Below are 12995 nucleotides of genomic sequence, written 5' to 3' on the forward strand. Positions count from 1 at the left end.
CGCTCCGCGGAGATCACAGCCGGCGGAGAAGAGCCGAGGAGCGGGGATGCAGCCCCTCGGGCTGGCCCTGGGAACACGCAGCCCCTGTCCTAACGGAGACCTGACGTCCCCGGTCCCCGGTCCCCGGTCCGGGAGGGCCGCGCCCGCCGCCCGCCCCAGCCCCCGGCATCCCAATCGCACTGCGGCTCCGACCCCGCGTCTGCTCCCCGGGACGCGCACTCCCCTCGGGATTCGGCCGGGAAGGCCCGTCAGGACCTTCGGACCGGACCGCGGGGGGGGGGGGGGGGGGGGGGGCCCGCACCCGGTCACGTGGCACGCCGGGCGTCACGCGGGCGCCGCTCAGCGGACGGCGTCACGGGCGGCCCGCGGGACCGAGGCGCCGCGGCCCATGGCAGGCGCCGAGCTCTGGCTGCCGCTGCTGCTGGCGGCGGCGTGCGCCGGGCCGGCCGCGGCCCTGTGGCCCTGGCCCCAGTCCGTCCGGGCGTCCGACGGCCGCTACCCCGTCTCCCCGCGCCGCTTCCAGTTCCGCTACCACGACCGGTCGGCCGCGCAGCCGGGCTGCTCCGTCCTGGACGAGGCCTTCCAGCGCTACCGCCGCCTGCTCTTCGGGGCCGAGTCCGGGCGGCGCCCTGCGCGCACAGGTGAGCCGGCCCCCGCCCCCGCCGCAGCCCCGGGTCAGTCCACGGTGCCCTTCACCGCCCCGACTCCCCCCTCCGGCCGTGTGTCACCCAGAACGCCTGCTGAGGCCCCGGTCCGGTCCGGTACCGGCCCACCGACACCCCGGGCCAGCAGGCCTCTGAGCGGATCCCTCCCAGTGCCCAGGTCCCGGGTCCCCGTGAGCTGTGGCCGGAGCGGGCAGACACCCGGCTGACACCCGAAATTGGTAGAACAAAACGGGAGGGACGTACGACCTGCGCAAAAGCGCAGGACAGCGCCCGACGCAGCAGACGAGGGGAATCGCGGAGCACCTCCGTGGGATGGGCCCGGGCCGCCCCCGTGTGCGGCGACCGCCCCCGTGTGCGGCGAGGACCGCCCTGGGCCGGAAGGAAGGCGCCCCGGCCGGCCCCAGAGGGCGCGGTGGTCTCCCCGGGGCTGGGCTGTCTGCGGTGAGGCAGGGGCTCGGGGTGGAGATACAGTGGGATTGAATGAAAAGTCAGGAGTGCTTTGGATATTGGCTTTATCAAAATTAGCAGGGGTTAGCAATTTTCTTTAAGGCAGCTGCTGAAATGTGTTTGAGGATTATTATTTTAAAGCAAATTAATGAGTGCAGTCATCAACACGAAGGAATCAAATTCTATTTTATGCATATAAAATTTAGAGTTCTGAACATCTGGGCTCTAGTTCTCTGGTGGTGAGTGTAGGTGTTTACGAGTGGAAACCATATTTTGGTTGGGCCATATGGTAACATCATTTTGAGTGATAGTTCACCTGTGCTTAAATTACTTTCACACAAAAATTTCATTTGATAGAGAATTAAAAGCCTGTAATTAAACAGATGACAGTTAGAGAATGACAGAGTCTTGGCCTCAAGGTGAAATGCATTAGGCTGGGAGGATAAAAGGCCTGCTATGGTTGTGTGGTATAACACGTATTTCTCTCATTACTTTGTGACAAATATTAGAATGCCTTACACAGGATTGGCACTCAAAGTATGTTTAGTTTTATATAGAACAGTTAGGGCCTGGCTTGTGCAAAAAAACATAGATCCGTCATGTAATTGTTTGTGCCTGTCCCAGTGGTGGGCACTATGGATGTTATAAGAAAAGTAGAAGACCTAGGTTCAAGCTTTGCAGTCCAAGTGGGGAAATATGAAGCAAAAGGACACAATGTATTATAAAATGCTCAAAATGTGGTAATTAGGATGTTTACTACTATTGTATAAATTAGGATAATCCTGTACTTCTAAATTAAGCCTTTACCTCCATTACAGTAGAGCTACAGTTTAATCAAGAAAATAGAAACCATGGTTATGTGACAGTAGGATGCTGTAAATTCCTAATGAAATAGATTTGGAGGCAGATAAGAAATTAAATAAAGTGTTTATTTCATATTATTACCTTTTTGTGAATGAATTTACTCTGCTAGTTGAGGAGTTCTTATCCATTGAAAGATAATAAAAACTGGTTTGGATGAACATTACCAAAGACATATGAGTAACTTCTTTCTCTGTTGTTCTTCCCATGGAGCCTTCCCTTTGAAACACAGTTTTCTGGGGAGGCTTTCAGATGACTTGAGCTATAATCCTATTTCTGGGGAGGGGGTAGGAATTGATGGAGGGGAAAGTACCATCAACAAGGCCCAAACAAAGGTATATTTCTCCTGGGGGCTGATTTTAGTAAAGAAAACAACATAGGCAAGTTAAATCTTAACTAGCTGCTTTTCATCCCGTTCCTCCAAATAACTTCCTTGTAGTTGTAGGCCAGTGTTTTTCTTAATGCAGCACAACTTCTGGTTTTGATCTGAACCTCGAATTCAGTGAGATTCATACTTCCCTTTTCTGAAAAACAAGTCTAGTACTGAGTTTCCATTCTGTTCTGAATTCACCTTCAAGGGTTAGCCATAGCCCTCCAGCTGCTAAGTGATCTGTGGAGATGTTGAGGATTTGCTACCTGTCATTGAGGGGTGTTTCTGTCAACTGGAGAGTGTGTGCTACATATTGTTAAACCTGTTAAATGGAGTTATTTTAGGCTGTAGATATCTATTTCTGTGTTTTGTTATTAAGCCACATCATGTTTGCAAATCAAAGATCTGATCATTTGGGATGACACCCATCTAATGTTGCCCAAATACTTTTTTGGGTGATTAATGGAGCTGATAAAGCCCTAATTTCTCAGGATAAGTGGCTAAATCTGATTATGTCATTTGCCTGCTGTCTTCTTTGCTTTCCCTGAAACTAGTTGATTGAAGCCATAGTATTTAATGGCTGGAGAGAAAGAATAATGCTGATTAGTTTTCTCCACTCTAATTGGACTAGTAGCTGTGTACGCTTTAACCTTTCCCATAACAAGGACAAGGCCAAGTTAATAATGATTAACTTGATTTCCACTAAGTTTCTTCTTTTAAAAGCAAAAGAGGAAGAAAACAACATAGAATTCTATAGTAGAATTATTTTTCTTGTGAAGGAGAATAGAGGGACACATAAAGGAGGAGAAATAATAAGATTTGGAAAGGAGACAGGTAGAAGGATCTAGTTTTTAGGAGCAGAATAATTGTTGTGCCTCAATCAGCCTCTCCCTGTTTTTTTTCTTTACTACTAGTTTGTAATGCTTTTTCGATAACCCTGGATAGCACTGAGCCCAGGGAGCTCTGCTTGATCAAGATGCGTGTGGTAGTCTGGACCTGGTTAGTGAAAAATTAAGTCTTATTTCCTTGAGCCATTGTTGCTCCCCCTGCCTTGTATTTTCTGCTTGAAGACTGTATACAGTGGAGTACTTGATCTGGAGCATATTCAGGAATCAGCAGAGAATGTTTACTAGTCACTTATTTAACTACTAGAGGCCCGGTGCATGAAATTAGTGCACGGGTAGGGTCCCTAGGCCTGGCTGGTGATCAGGACCAATCTGTGGGGCAAGGGCAGGGCAATTGGGCTCCCTCCCTGCCCCCCTGCTGGCACCCGCCTTGGCTGGCCGGGGGCCTGTGGGCGGGGGGCAGCTCCTGTGTTGAGCATCTGCCCCCTGGTGATCAGTGCACGTCATAGCTACTGGTCATTCCACTGTTCGGTAGATTTGCATATTAGGTTTTTATTATATAGGATGTGCCCACAGGCAACCTGCCTAATTTCCAAGCAGCTACTGCTGCGTTTAAAAAAATAATCTGCTTATGTTCCAAACATTTCTGAAGATAACAAGGAGATAGGGATGAATGTCTTTCCATGTAAGTAGAAGGAAGAACTCAGTGATTGTAAAATAAAACAAAAATAACAAGTCAGTCCTAGTTGTCCCTCCTGCCCTTTCACCCCACTTCCTCCCACCAAACGAGGGAAGCAGGGCATTGTAGGGTCTTGCCTGTCAGTACCTTCTTTTTTTGGTTTGTTTTTGTTTCTAATCGCAGGTATAGGCTTTTTTTCTTTTTTTCTTAGAGCTGTACAGCCTCTTTCTGGGGCTTGTTGTCCATATATTAGCCTGTTAAAGGCATAAAACTAGTCCTTTTCCTGTTGATTATACAAAAGGAAAGTTTTACTGCCTAACCAATGCTTCTTTTAGAAATGAAGGAGGTCACTGATATGTTTCTGCGTTTTGGTAAATTTCCCTTTCTGGCCCTGGAAATAAGTGATAAGAGTAGAGTCAGTGTGCACCATCAAGAGGTTTAACCAGTTGGAGTAAGTAGGACCTTTCTCCCACTTTGTGGGGCACCGACAGCAAGTCAGCTGAGGAGAGGAGGTTGTGTCTGTGGACGTGAGGTAGGTTTTTGTGGAATGGTTTTCTGTGATCTGCCTCAAGGTTTATGGTCTGTAGTTCATTGTCATAGAGAAATTCTCTTCTCTATTCCTGGTTCTAGCTAATAAGATCTGTTATTGGGTCAGGAACTTCTCTCTTTCATTTCCTTTGCTTCTGTTTTAAGCTGCAGTTATTGCTTAACCAGCAGTCGCCAACCTTTCAGACCTCATGGATCACCAGTGGTCTGTGGACCACGGGTTGGTGACCGCTGGAAGCTTCCTGGCCATGCACTCTATCCTGATCTCCACCAATAGTGGTGTGCTGTCATTGTGGCCACACTTGAGGTTGGTTGGGGTTTGGCTATAGTGTAGAGCTCTTTGCTTTGGACATGTGTGCTCAGATGTAGAATTTGGGCATTTGCCAGCTCAGGTGTCAGTAAGTAGTCTCCCCTTCTTTTGTAAAGCTTTAGAATGGGAACAAGGGAAATGGCTTACCAGGTACACTGAAAACTTTTAAATTCTGTCCTGTTTGACTTTGTTCTGATGGTAACTTGTACTGGGATCCCACATTAGTAGCTTTGATCTTTTGATTGGGGCCACAGTCCTAGTTTGAGGCAGATTCAGAGTACCAAGCTTATGTTCCCCTTATATGTTTGTCATACAAGGTGGCATCACACAGCCATGGAGCCTTCAGGCTTCTGAAAGAAGTTCATGAAACACTCCTGGGGAAGTTGCTGCTAATGGTATGGTTATCCCACAAGGCCCCCAGTCCCTGACTTACGGGGAAAATGGAAGTAGAAAATGGAAAGAAACTAGCATTTATTGAATGTTTGGCACTTGCTGTATATTATGCCCTTCATAACAATTCTGTGAGATTGGTATTATCTCCAACTTCAAAACTGAAACTCACAGAGGCTAAATGATAGGTCCAGGGTTACACAGCTGGCAGTAGTGGAGCAAAAATTCCAGTCAGGCCTGTCTGACTACAGATATTGTGCTCTTTTTACTGTGCAGTCGTGGGGTAATCAACTCATAAGTATCTTCATCAAGTATTTTACCAATTAGAGATTTGAATCACACTTCTAACATCTAATTATTTAATCACTAGCACTCAGGCTATGAGTATTTTGATACCTGGCCCATCATGATCAATATTCCAGGAGTATTTCTGGCTGGCTTCTTTCCTTCCATCCATTAGGATTGTAAGCAACTATAGTTTTTAGTACCAGTAGGATTTTAAGCAACTATAGTTTGTCAGTAGCTCTGGTGCAAAGAATATTGATTGAACTGCCCCCATCCTTAAAGAATTCACAGTCTCTGGGAGTGGGAATTCAGGCATACAAAGAAGTGTGATTTTTGCTGGTAATTGAAGTATAATGTGCTTTGGGAGCACCTGAACCAAGTGTGTGGGCATTTGTAGGTACATTTTGAGAGGCTTCCATAAAGATCTGTCTAATGAGATCTGAAAGTAGGAGTTGGTGGAGATGGAGGTAGTAATCCACATAAAAAGAACTGCATGTGGGAAAAGCCTCCAGGAAAGAAGCTTTCATGCCATATTAAAGGAACTCGAGGTCAGTATGGTTGAAGCAAACAGTTCCAGGGTGAGCCAGCAATTTCTGAAGCTAGAGAAGTAGACCCAAATCATCTGAGAAACACTCCAGATTTATGATGTAGCAATTTGAATGTCTTCTGCTGCCATTTACAAAGATATGGAAAACAACAGGAAGGGAAGGGAGGGAGGATGGAATGAAAAGAGACAGATACTGATTAAGAGGTGAGAAGTGGGGTGAGAAGAATAAAAAGTGAGTTTGATTTTGGACCTGTTAAGTGTGAAGTGTCTAGTTTCTAGCAAACAGCTACATGGAACTGAAGCTTGAGAGAATGAGTTGGAGCACTCCCAGGGCACAAGAATTTCCAAAAGGTGACCATGTGGGGTGGGGGTAAGGAGGAAAAAGGTGTTGGATAACTGCTAAGCCAGAATGTGGGTTAGTTCTTCTTCTTGAGTAGTAAAATCATCTGGGATAATAGCAAGCTTTAGGATGGGGAGGAAGATCCAAAGTCTTGGGTAAATAAAGAAGTAACCAGGAAGTTGCAGACTGTTGTGACAAGAAGAGGCCCAAGATTTTACAGCTGGATGGCATGAGCCACAGAAGAGCATTTTTTTTTTAACATATATTATTGATTTCAAAAAGGAAGGGAGAGGGAGATATAGAAACATCAATGATGAGAGAGAATCATTGATCGGCTGCCTCCTGCACACCCTCTACTGGGGATTGAACCCAAAACCCAGGCATGTGCCCAAACCCGGAATTGAACCGTCACCTCCTGGTTCGTAGGTCGATGCTCAACTACTGAGCCACACCAGTCAGGTGTGTTTTTATTTTGTTTTTACTTGATGCTAGAGGGCCTGACAGCAACCCCAGATCCCAACCTGAGGATGTGAGAAGGAGCCATCTCAGAATGACTTGTAGGAATGGTAGCATTCCTAGGAGAGCCAACTTCCATTAAGGAGGAAGTAGAAAAGACTGAGGAGCGGGTGACATGTAGTACAGGTGGTTTGTGGAGGAGAGCAAACACTTAGACAGGAATGGGAGTGTGGGTCCAAAAATGAGCAGAGGCAATTATATATTGGGCAGAGTGACAAAAGGTGATAGAAATATGACTTCCCTGCCTGTAAGTTTGCCAAGAAAATAAGTTCCAGAAATAAGTAAGAGTTCATATATACATGAAAACTTAATATGTGATACAGAATGAATGTCCAATTAAAGGTGAAAAGATAGATTAGTCAATAAATGGGTAGGGATTGCCTATTATCCATTTGGAAAAAAATTAAATCTTTACCTCATATCAATCACAAAAAGAAATTCCAGGTAGGTTAAAGATCTAAAGATAAAAGGTATGCCATAAAAATATTAGAAGGAAATAAAGGAGACTATTCATATACTCCTAAGGGTAGAGGAGGACTTGCTAAGCCAGCAAATAAAGGAAACCATAAAGGAAGAAATGAACAGATTTCACTGCATAAAAGTAAAACAAATAACCCATAAGATTAAAAAATAAAAGTCATGCCCTGGCCGGTGTGGCTCAGTGATAGAGTGTTGGCCGGTGCACAGAAGGATCCTGGGTTTGATTACCTGGGTTGTGGGTTTGTCCCCGGCCCTGGTTAGGTCACGGGTGGGAGGCAACCAATCTGTGTGTCTCTCTCACATTGATGTTTCTCCTTGTCTTTCCTCTTCCCTCTCTCCCTCCTTCCCATTCTCTCTGAAAATGAATGGAAAAATATCCTCAGGTGAAAATGAACATGAATGAATGAATGAACGAATGAATGAATGAATGATAGAATAAAAGTCAAAATAGAGTGAATATTTGTAACTTTAGAAGACAAGTTTAAAATCTAGAAAGACCTTTACAAATCAATCAAATAAAATTAACCAAAAAAAGTACAAAGAATACGGACAGTAAATACAAAGCAGTGCTCAAATTTATTCATTATTAAAGAAATACAAATTTTAAAACGATACGTTTATCAGGCTGGCATTAATGAAAAAGCATTGAGACAGTCTAGTTTTGGAAGGATGTGAAGAGATGGGATCACATATGTTGGTTCAGATGTAAATCAGTGCAGTAATTTAGGAAGAGTAATTTGGCAGTATCAAAACAAAAATATTTCATATCTTTGGCTTAACATTTTCACTTCTAGGAATTTTCCTACAGAAATCTCACAACCACTTTTTAAAAAGGCTACACACAACTATTTACTAGATATTGTTTATTGTGTCAAAAACTTAGAAGTATGTCCAGATGTCAACAAAGAGGAAAGAAATTAGGACTCTAAATCTTTTTTTTAAATATTTTTATTGATTTTTTTATAGAGAGGAAGGGAGAGGGATGGAGAGTTAGAAACATCCATCAGCTGCCTCCTGCACAACCCCTACTAGGGATGTGCCCGCAACCAAGGTACATGCCCTTGACCGGAATCGAACCCGGGACCCTTCAGTCCGCAGGCCAACGCCCTGTCCACTGAGCCAAACCAGTCAGGGCAGGACTTTAAATCTTTAAAGTATATCTCAAAAATGGGATTCTATTCAGCATCTAAAAATGATGTAGTTTTATATATGTTGATATTAAAAAGATCTGCAGGTCATTTTGGTAAGTGGAAAAAAGTTACTAATATCTATTAGGCTCTCTTTTTGTTTTAAAAATTAATAATCTATGTCTTTTCAAAAATTGAAAGACTGCAAAATGTTAACCAGGTTATCTCCTGGAATGTATAATTACAGGGAGATGTTTTCAATGGGGTCATAGGGGAAGAGGAGGAGAATACATCTTTTAAAAGTAGAGGGAAAAAGAAAACTTTTAACTACAACTTTTACAAAAGAAGATGGAAGGAAGAGCATCCAAGATTCATCTGTGGTCTGGACCAGCTGCACTTCTGAGTAGTAATTAGACGTCTCTGGAGGATGCACAATCTTGGGACGCGGGAGGATGCACCATGGTCCAAACTGAATTCAGCAGCACTATGGAGGGGCTCCGAGCTCAGGGCAGCTGGTTTCTCAGACTCCTGCTTTACTGGGATAAGAAGTTTGACAGGGTGGCCTTGCCTTTTTCCCCAACCACGCCAGTGTACTTTTGCACTAACTGCTTCCCAGGCTTTGGAGTTCCTCATCCCCTCTTGATGGCCTGGCAAACACCACCTTGGGGTTCAAGGTTCCTGGTCAGACGTTCCCTCCAAGGTTAAGCCTGCTTCCCTTTTTGGAGCTAGCTGTGATATCTACAGCAGTCCTTATCGCACCGTTTTGTAATTGTTGTTTGTATTTGTCTCTCCCACGAGTCTGTGAGCTCCCCAAGGGCAGGGACCAGGGCTTGTTTTTCTTTTTAACGGCCCAGCACCTAGCACAGTTCCTGATGCACAGTAAGTGCTCAGTATATTTTGGTTGGAATGAAAAAATGAGTGGGAAATGAATTATTTCAAGGGTTTTTATTAGGTTGAGTATCTGGAAAGGAAGCCTGGATGTTACGTATATAAAGGAGTTGGGGGAGGGGAACAGAGTGTGCGTGGAGAACCAATAACATTGGCACCAACCCAGGCAAGTACAAGGAGATGTAGGGCAGGGTAGCCCTGGAAGAGTGGGAAGGTGCCAAAGGCTGGGTTGACTTTCCTAGTTTCCGCTCCAGAAACCAAACCAAATGCCAATTTTTAACCAAAATGAATGTGTTTTCTCCATGCTGCTAAGATTCTGTGAATTAAACACATCAATATGATAGAAATGTTTTGATTGAGGGCGGAGAAGGGCTGGTGGAGGGAGAGGCTATTGTGCATTGAGGTAAAGACAGAGTTTCTTGATACCTTAATGTAGCAATGAGTTGTCCTGTCTAGAAAAGTGAAAAGTCATGAATCTTTAGATGTATGGACCCCTTTTCAGAGAAGTGTCTAAAAAGGTACTTTCTGTATGCCTGTATATCTTCTTACCATCTCCCACCCCAGTCCCCAAAATACTAGGTTTGGGTGTATAAAAGTAATCTCTACATTAACTGTTGTCATTTATACCTGATTATCATGTAGCCTAATCATTATGCATATATAACATTAAGTATGCATTTTTAAATTCTAGCATCATTCATTATTTTCAGGAAATATTTATTGTGTCAGGTGCTGGGAATACAAAGACACTGAGATTAGTCCCTGCTGTTGAGGAACTCACAGCCTCAGTGAGGAAATGGACAAACAGCGTATATTAAGATAAATGTATATTAATATAAATGTCATGGAAGATGTGTGTATGTATTGATTCATGATCACATAGGGAGGTTTCTTAGGATAGGGTGGGGGCCTAATAGCAAAGCTTTATAAAAGGAAACCCAGCGCTGTTTCTTAATCAGGTGAGATGTGGAACAATGCAAATTTGTTTCACTTGGAAGAAGCAATGTGTGCAAAGAAAAGTATGGAGAAAATTGGGGGTATTCAGGGTTCTGTAAAGAGTTCATTGTGCTACTGTGAGAGTTTCTATACAGAGTTTCTACAACAGGAAAAGACACGGCTGGAGTTTATTGTCATCCAGTGGATTCTGGACTTTATCCTGAACGCTATGGGAGCCATTGGAGGACTTTGAGCAGAGATTGTCATAATCTGATTTTCATATTAAAAGGTCACAAAGGATAGTAGATTGAAATGGGGTATATATATATGGAGGCAGGGAGAGACCACCTGGGAGATTTTTTTTATAGTCATCCAGGTGAGAATTTATGAGAGGCTGAATTAAGGCATTGACCAATGGAAGTGGGAAGATGATGATGATGTTGTGATAATAAGGATTTGTAGTTATAAGACTTAATTGGATTTTTCTTTTCCACTGTTGTAATCTCAGTGCTTAGCACAGTGTTTGACACATAGTAAACATACAGTAAATATTGAATGAATTAACTTGAGAGCTACTTAAAAAGGTGGGAGGAGGAGGAGGAGGTTTATGGTCTGGGTTTATGATCTATTGATTTAATAGATGGTGCTGTTATCAAACTGAGATGATCATCCAAGAAAAGGAATGAAGAGTTGATTCAGTTCTGTATTTAAGCTTCAAGGTGCTTTTGAGACATTTGAGCAGAGGTGTATGAGTCTAGAGCTTCAGGAGGTTTGGCATAGAAAGTAAGGTTTAAGAGTCATCAGCCTACGTGGGAGTGGATGGGATTGTCCAGGGAGAGCATAAGTGAGGAGAAAAGAGTATAGTGTGTGACTTGGGGAACACCAGCACATAGACATTGGTGAAAAAAAGAAGAATGATGAAGCTTATTCAAGAAGTTAGAAGGAAAACGAAGAGAGAGCAGTGTTTCCCAAGCCAAGGGAGTTTAGTTTTAAGAAGGTCTGGGATGCTTGATGCTGCCATGAGACCTCAGAGGGAGTGAATGGTTACTAAAATATTAGTTCTATGACAATAGGGATTTTTGTTGTTTTGGTCACTGCACTATCCCCAGCACTTAGAACAACCTGGCACATATACACTCAATAAATAACTGTTAAATGAATGAATGAATTGAAAAATGGATTTAGTCACAGAATCACAGTACCTTGGTTAAGGCATTTTCACACTAGTGGTGGAAGGAAGCCAGATTATAGTAGACTGAGGAGTAGATAGGATGCCAGGAAGTGGCTACAAAAAGAAGACTTAGGATGGCCATCTCCATGAGCACTTATCATGTACTAGACACTGAGCTAAGCACTTTACATGCACTCTTTTAATCTTCCCAACAGCCCACTAAAGTAGGCATTGCTACAATCCCCATTTTACATATGAGGAAACTATAGCTCAGAGAGGAAAAATTACTTGCCCATGGTCCCACAGCTAGAACAAAATGTAAAACCACGACTTCCACCCAGATCTGTCTGACTTTGTCAGCACCTCACTGTTCAGGCTACATTTCCTCCAGAGTTTCTTTGTGACTGAATGGCAAGTGAAAGAGTGACTGAGATGACATACAGTTGAGACTTGCAAATATTTTAATGCTAATGGGAAAGAATCACCCGAAAGAAATAATGTGAAGATTTTGGGGGGAAAGGGAAATAATTTATACAAGAGGAGCCTAAGGAGAAATCTAGAGTGCAGGTGAAAGGAAATCCCTTCTACCAGGGTAGGAAGAGGAGAAGGTGAAGACCAAGTGTGTGTTGTACCGTATTTTCCGGCGTATAAGACAACTGGGCGTATAGATTTTCCTGGGTTAAAAAGTCGTCTTATACGCCAGAAAATACGGTAGATATTTTTGTCAGGGAGGAGAGAGGAAGGTAGGGATGGATGAGAGTTCTTCTAATTGTCCTCTGAGAGTAACAGAGGTGGTGATCAAGCTATGGACTTGAAAGTTGTATTGTTAATAGTGAATGACGCCAGATGTTAGACCACAGTCCTTGAGTTTTGGCTAAGAAAGAATTCAAGGCCAAGACTCAAATATAAGCAAAAGTTTATTTAGAAAGTCACAGAAGTAGAAGTGAGCTGTGGAAGAAGTGAGGTCCATGGGCTCAGGAAACAAATTACAGAGGCAAAAGAAGGGCCCTTGGACCTAGGAGAAAGAAAGCAAAGGTATACACCTTGAGGGAAGAAAGGGGGAGGAAAGGCAGATGGGATCGAGAGAGGGAGAGAGGGGAACAGAATGTTGGGGAAAGAAGGGGGTGGAGAAAGACATGGTGGGTTCTTTTTTTTTTATTTTTTTATCTGAGGATATTTTTTCCCCCATTAAATTTCAAAGAGAGTAGAGAGGTAAAAAAAAAAAAAAAAAAGGTGGGGGGGAGAAAGAGGAGAAGGAGGAGGGGGAGATAGAGAAACATTGACCAGGAACTGAATCTGTGACCCTTGGATGAGCAGGCTGACCCTCTAACAACTGAGCAATACTGGCCAAGGCAATGCTGGGTTCTTAATCTGAAGGGTTTTAAAGGCAGGGATTGGCTCTAACTGGTTTCACTCAGTGGATAGAGCATCGGCTTGGGGACTGAAGGGTCCCAGGTTCGATTCCTGTCAAGGGCATGTACCTTGGTTGCAGGCACATCCCCAGTAGAGGGTGTGCAGGAGGCAGCTGATCGATGTTTCTCTCTCATCAATATCTCTAACTCTATCCCTCTCCCTTCCTCTCTGTAAAAAAT

At 43.8% G+C, this 12995-nt stretch overlaps 1 protein-coding gene across 2 annotated transcripts in view; it reads left to right on the plus strand.

Annotated features, from left to right (window-relative positions):
- Positions 1–339: 339 nt before the first annotated feature.
- The window catches only part of HEXA (hexosaminidase subunit alpha), a 28833-nt gene continuing 16177 nt past the window's right edge, over positions 340–12995 (plus strand). For both annotated transcript variants that reach the window (XM_008151376.3, XM_054725138.1), the window contains exon 1: positions 340–641. In XM_008151376.3, coding sequence (XP_008149598.1) covers positions 389–641 — 253 coding nt within the window. In that variant the 5' untranslated portion in view covers positions 340–388. The remainder of the gene's footprint in view (positions 642–12995) is intronic.

This window comes from Eptesicus fuscus, chromosome 2 (genome assembly GCF_027574615.1).
Source record: "Eptesicus fuscus isolate TK198812 chromosome 2, DD_ASM_mEF_20220401, whole genome shotgun sequence".
NCBI lineage: Eukaryota > Metazoa > Chordata > Mammalia > Chiroptera > Vespertilionidae > Eptesicus > Eptesicus fuscus.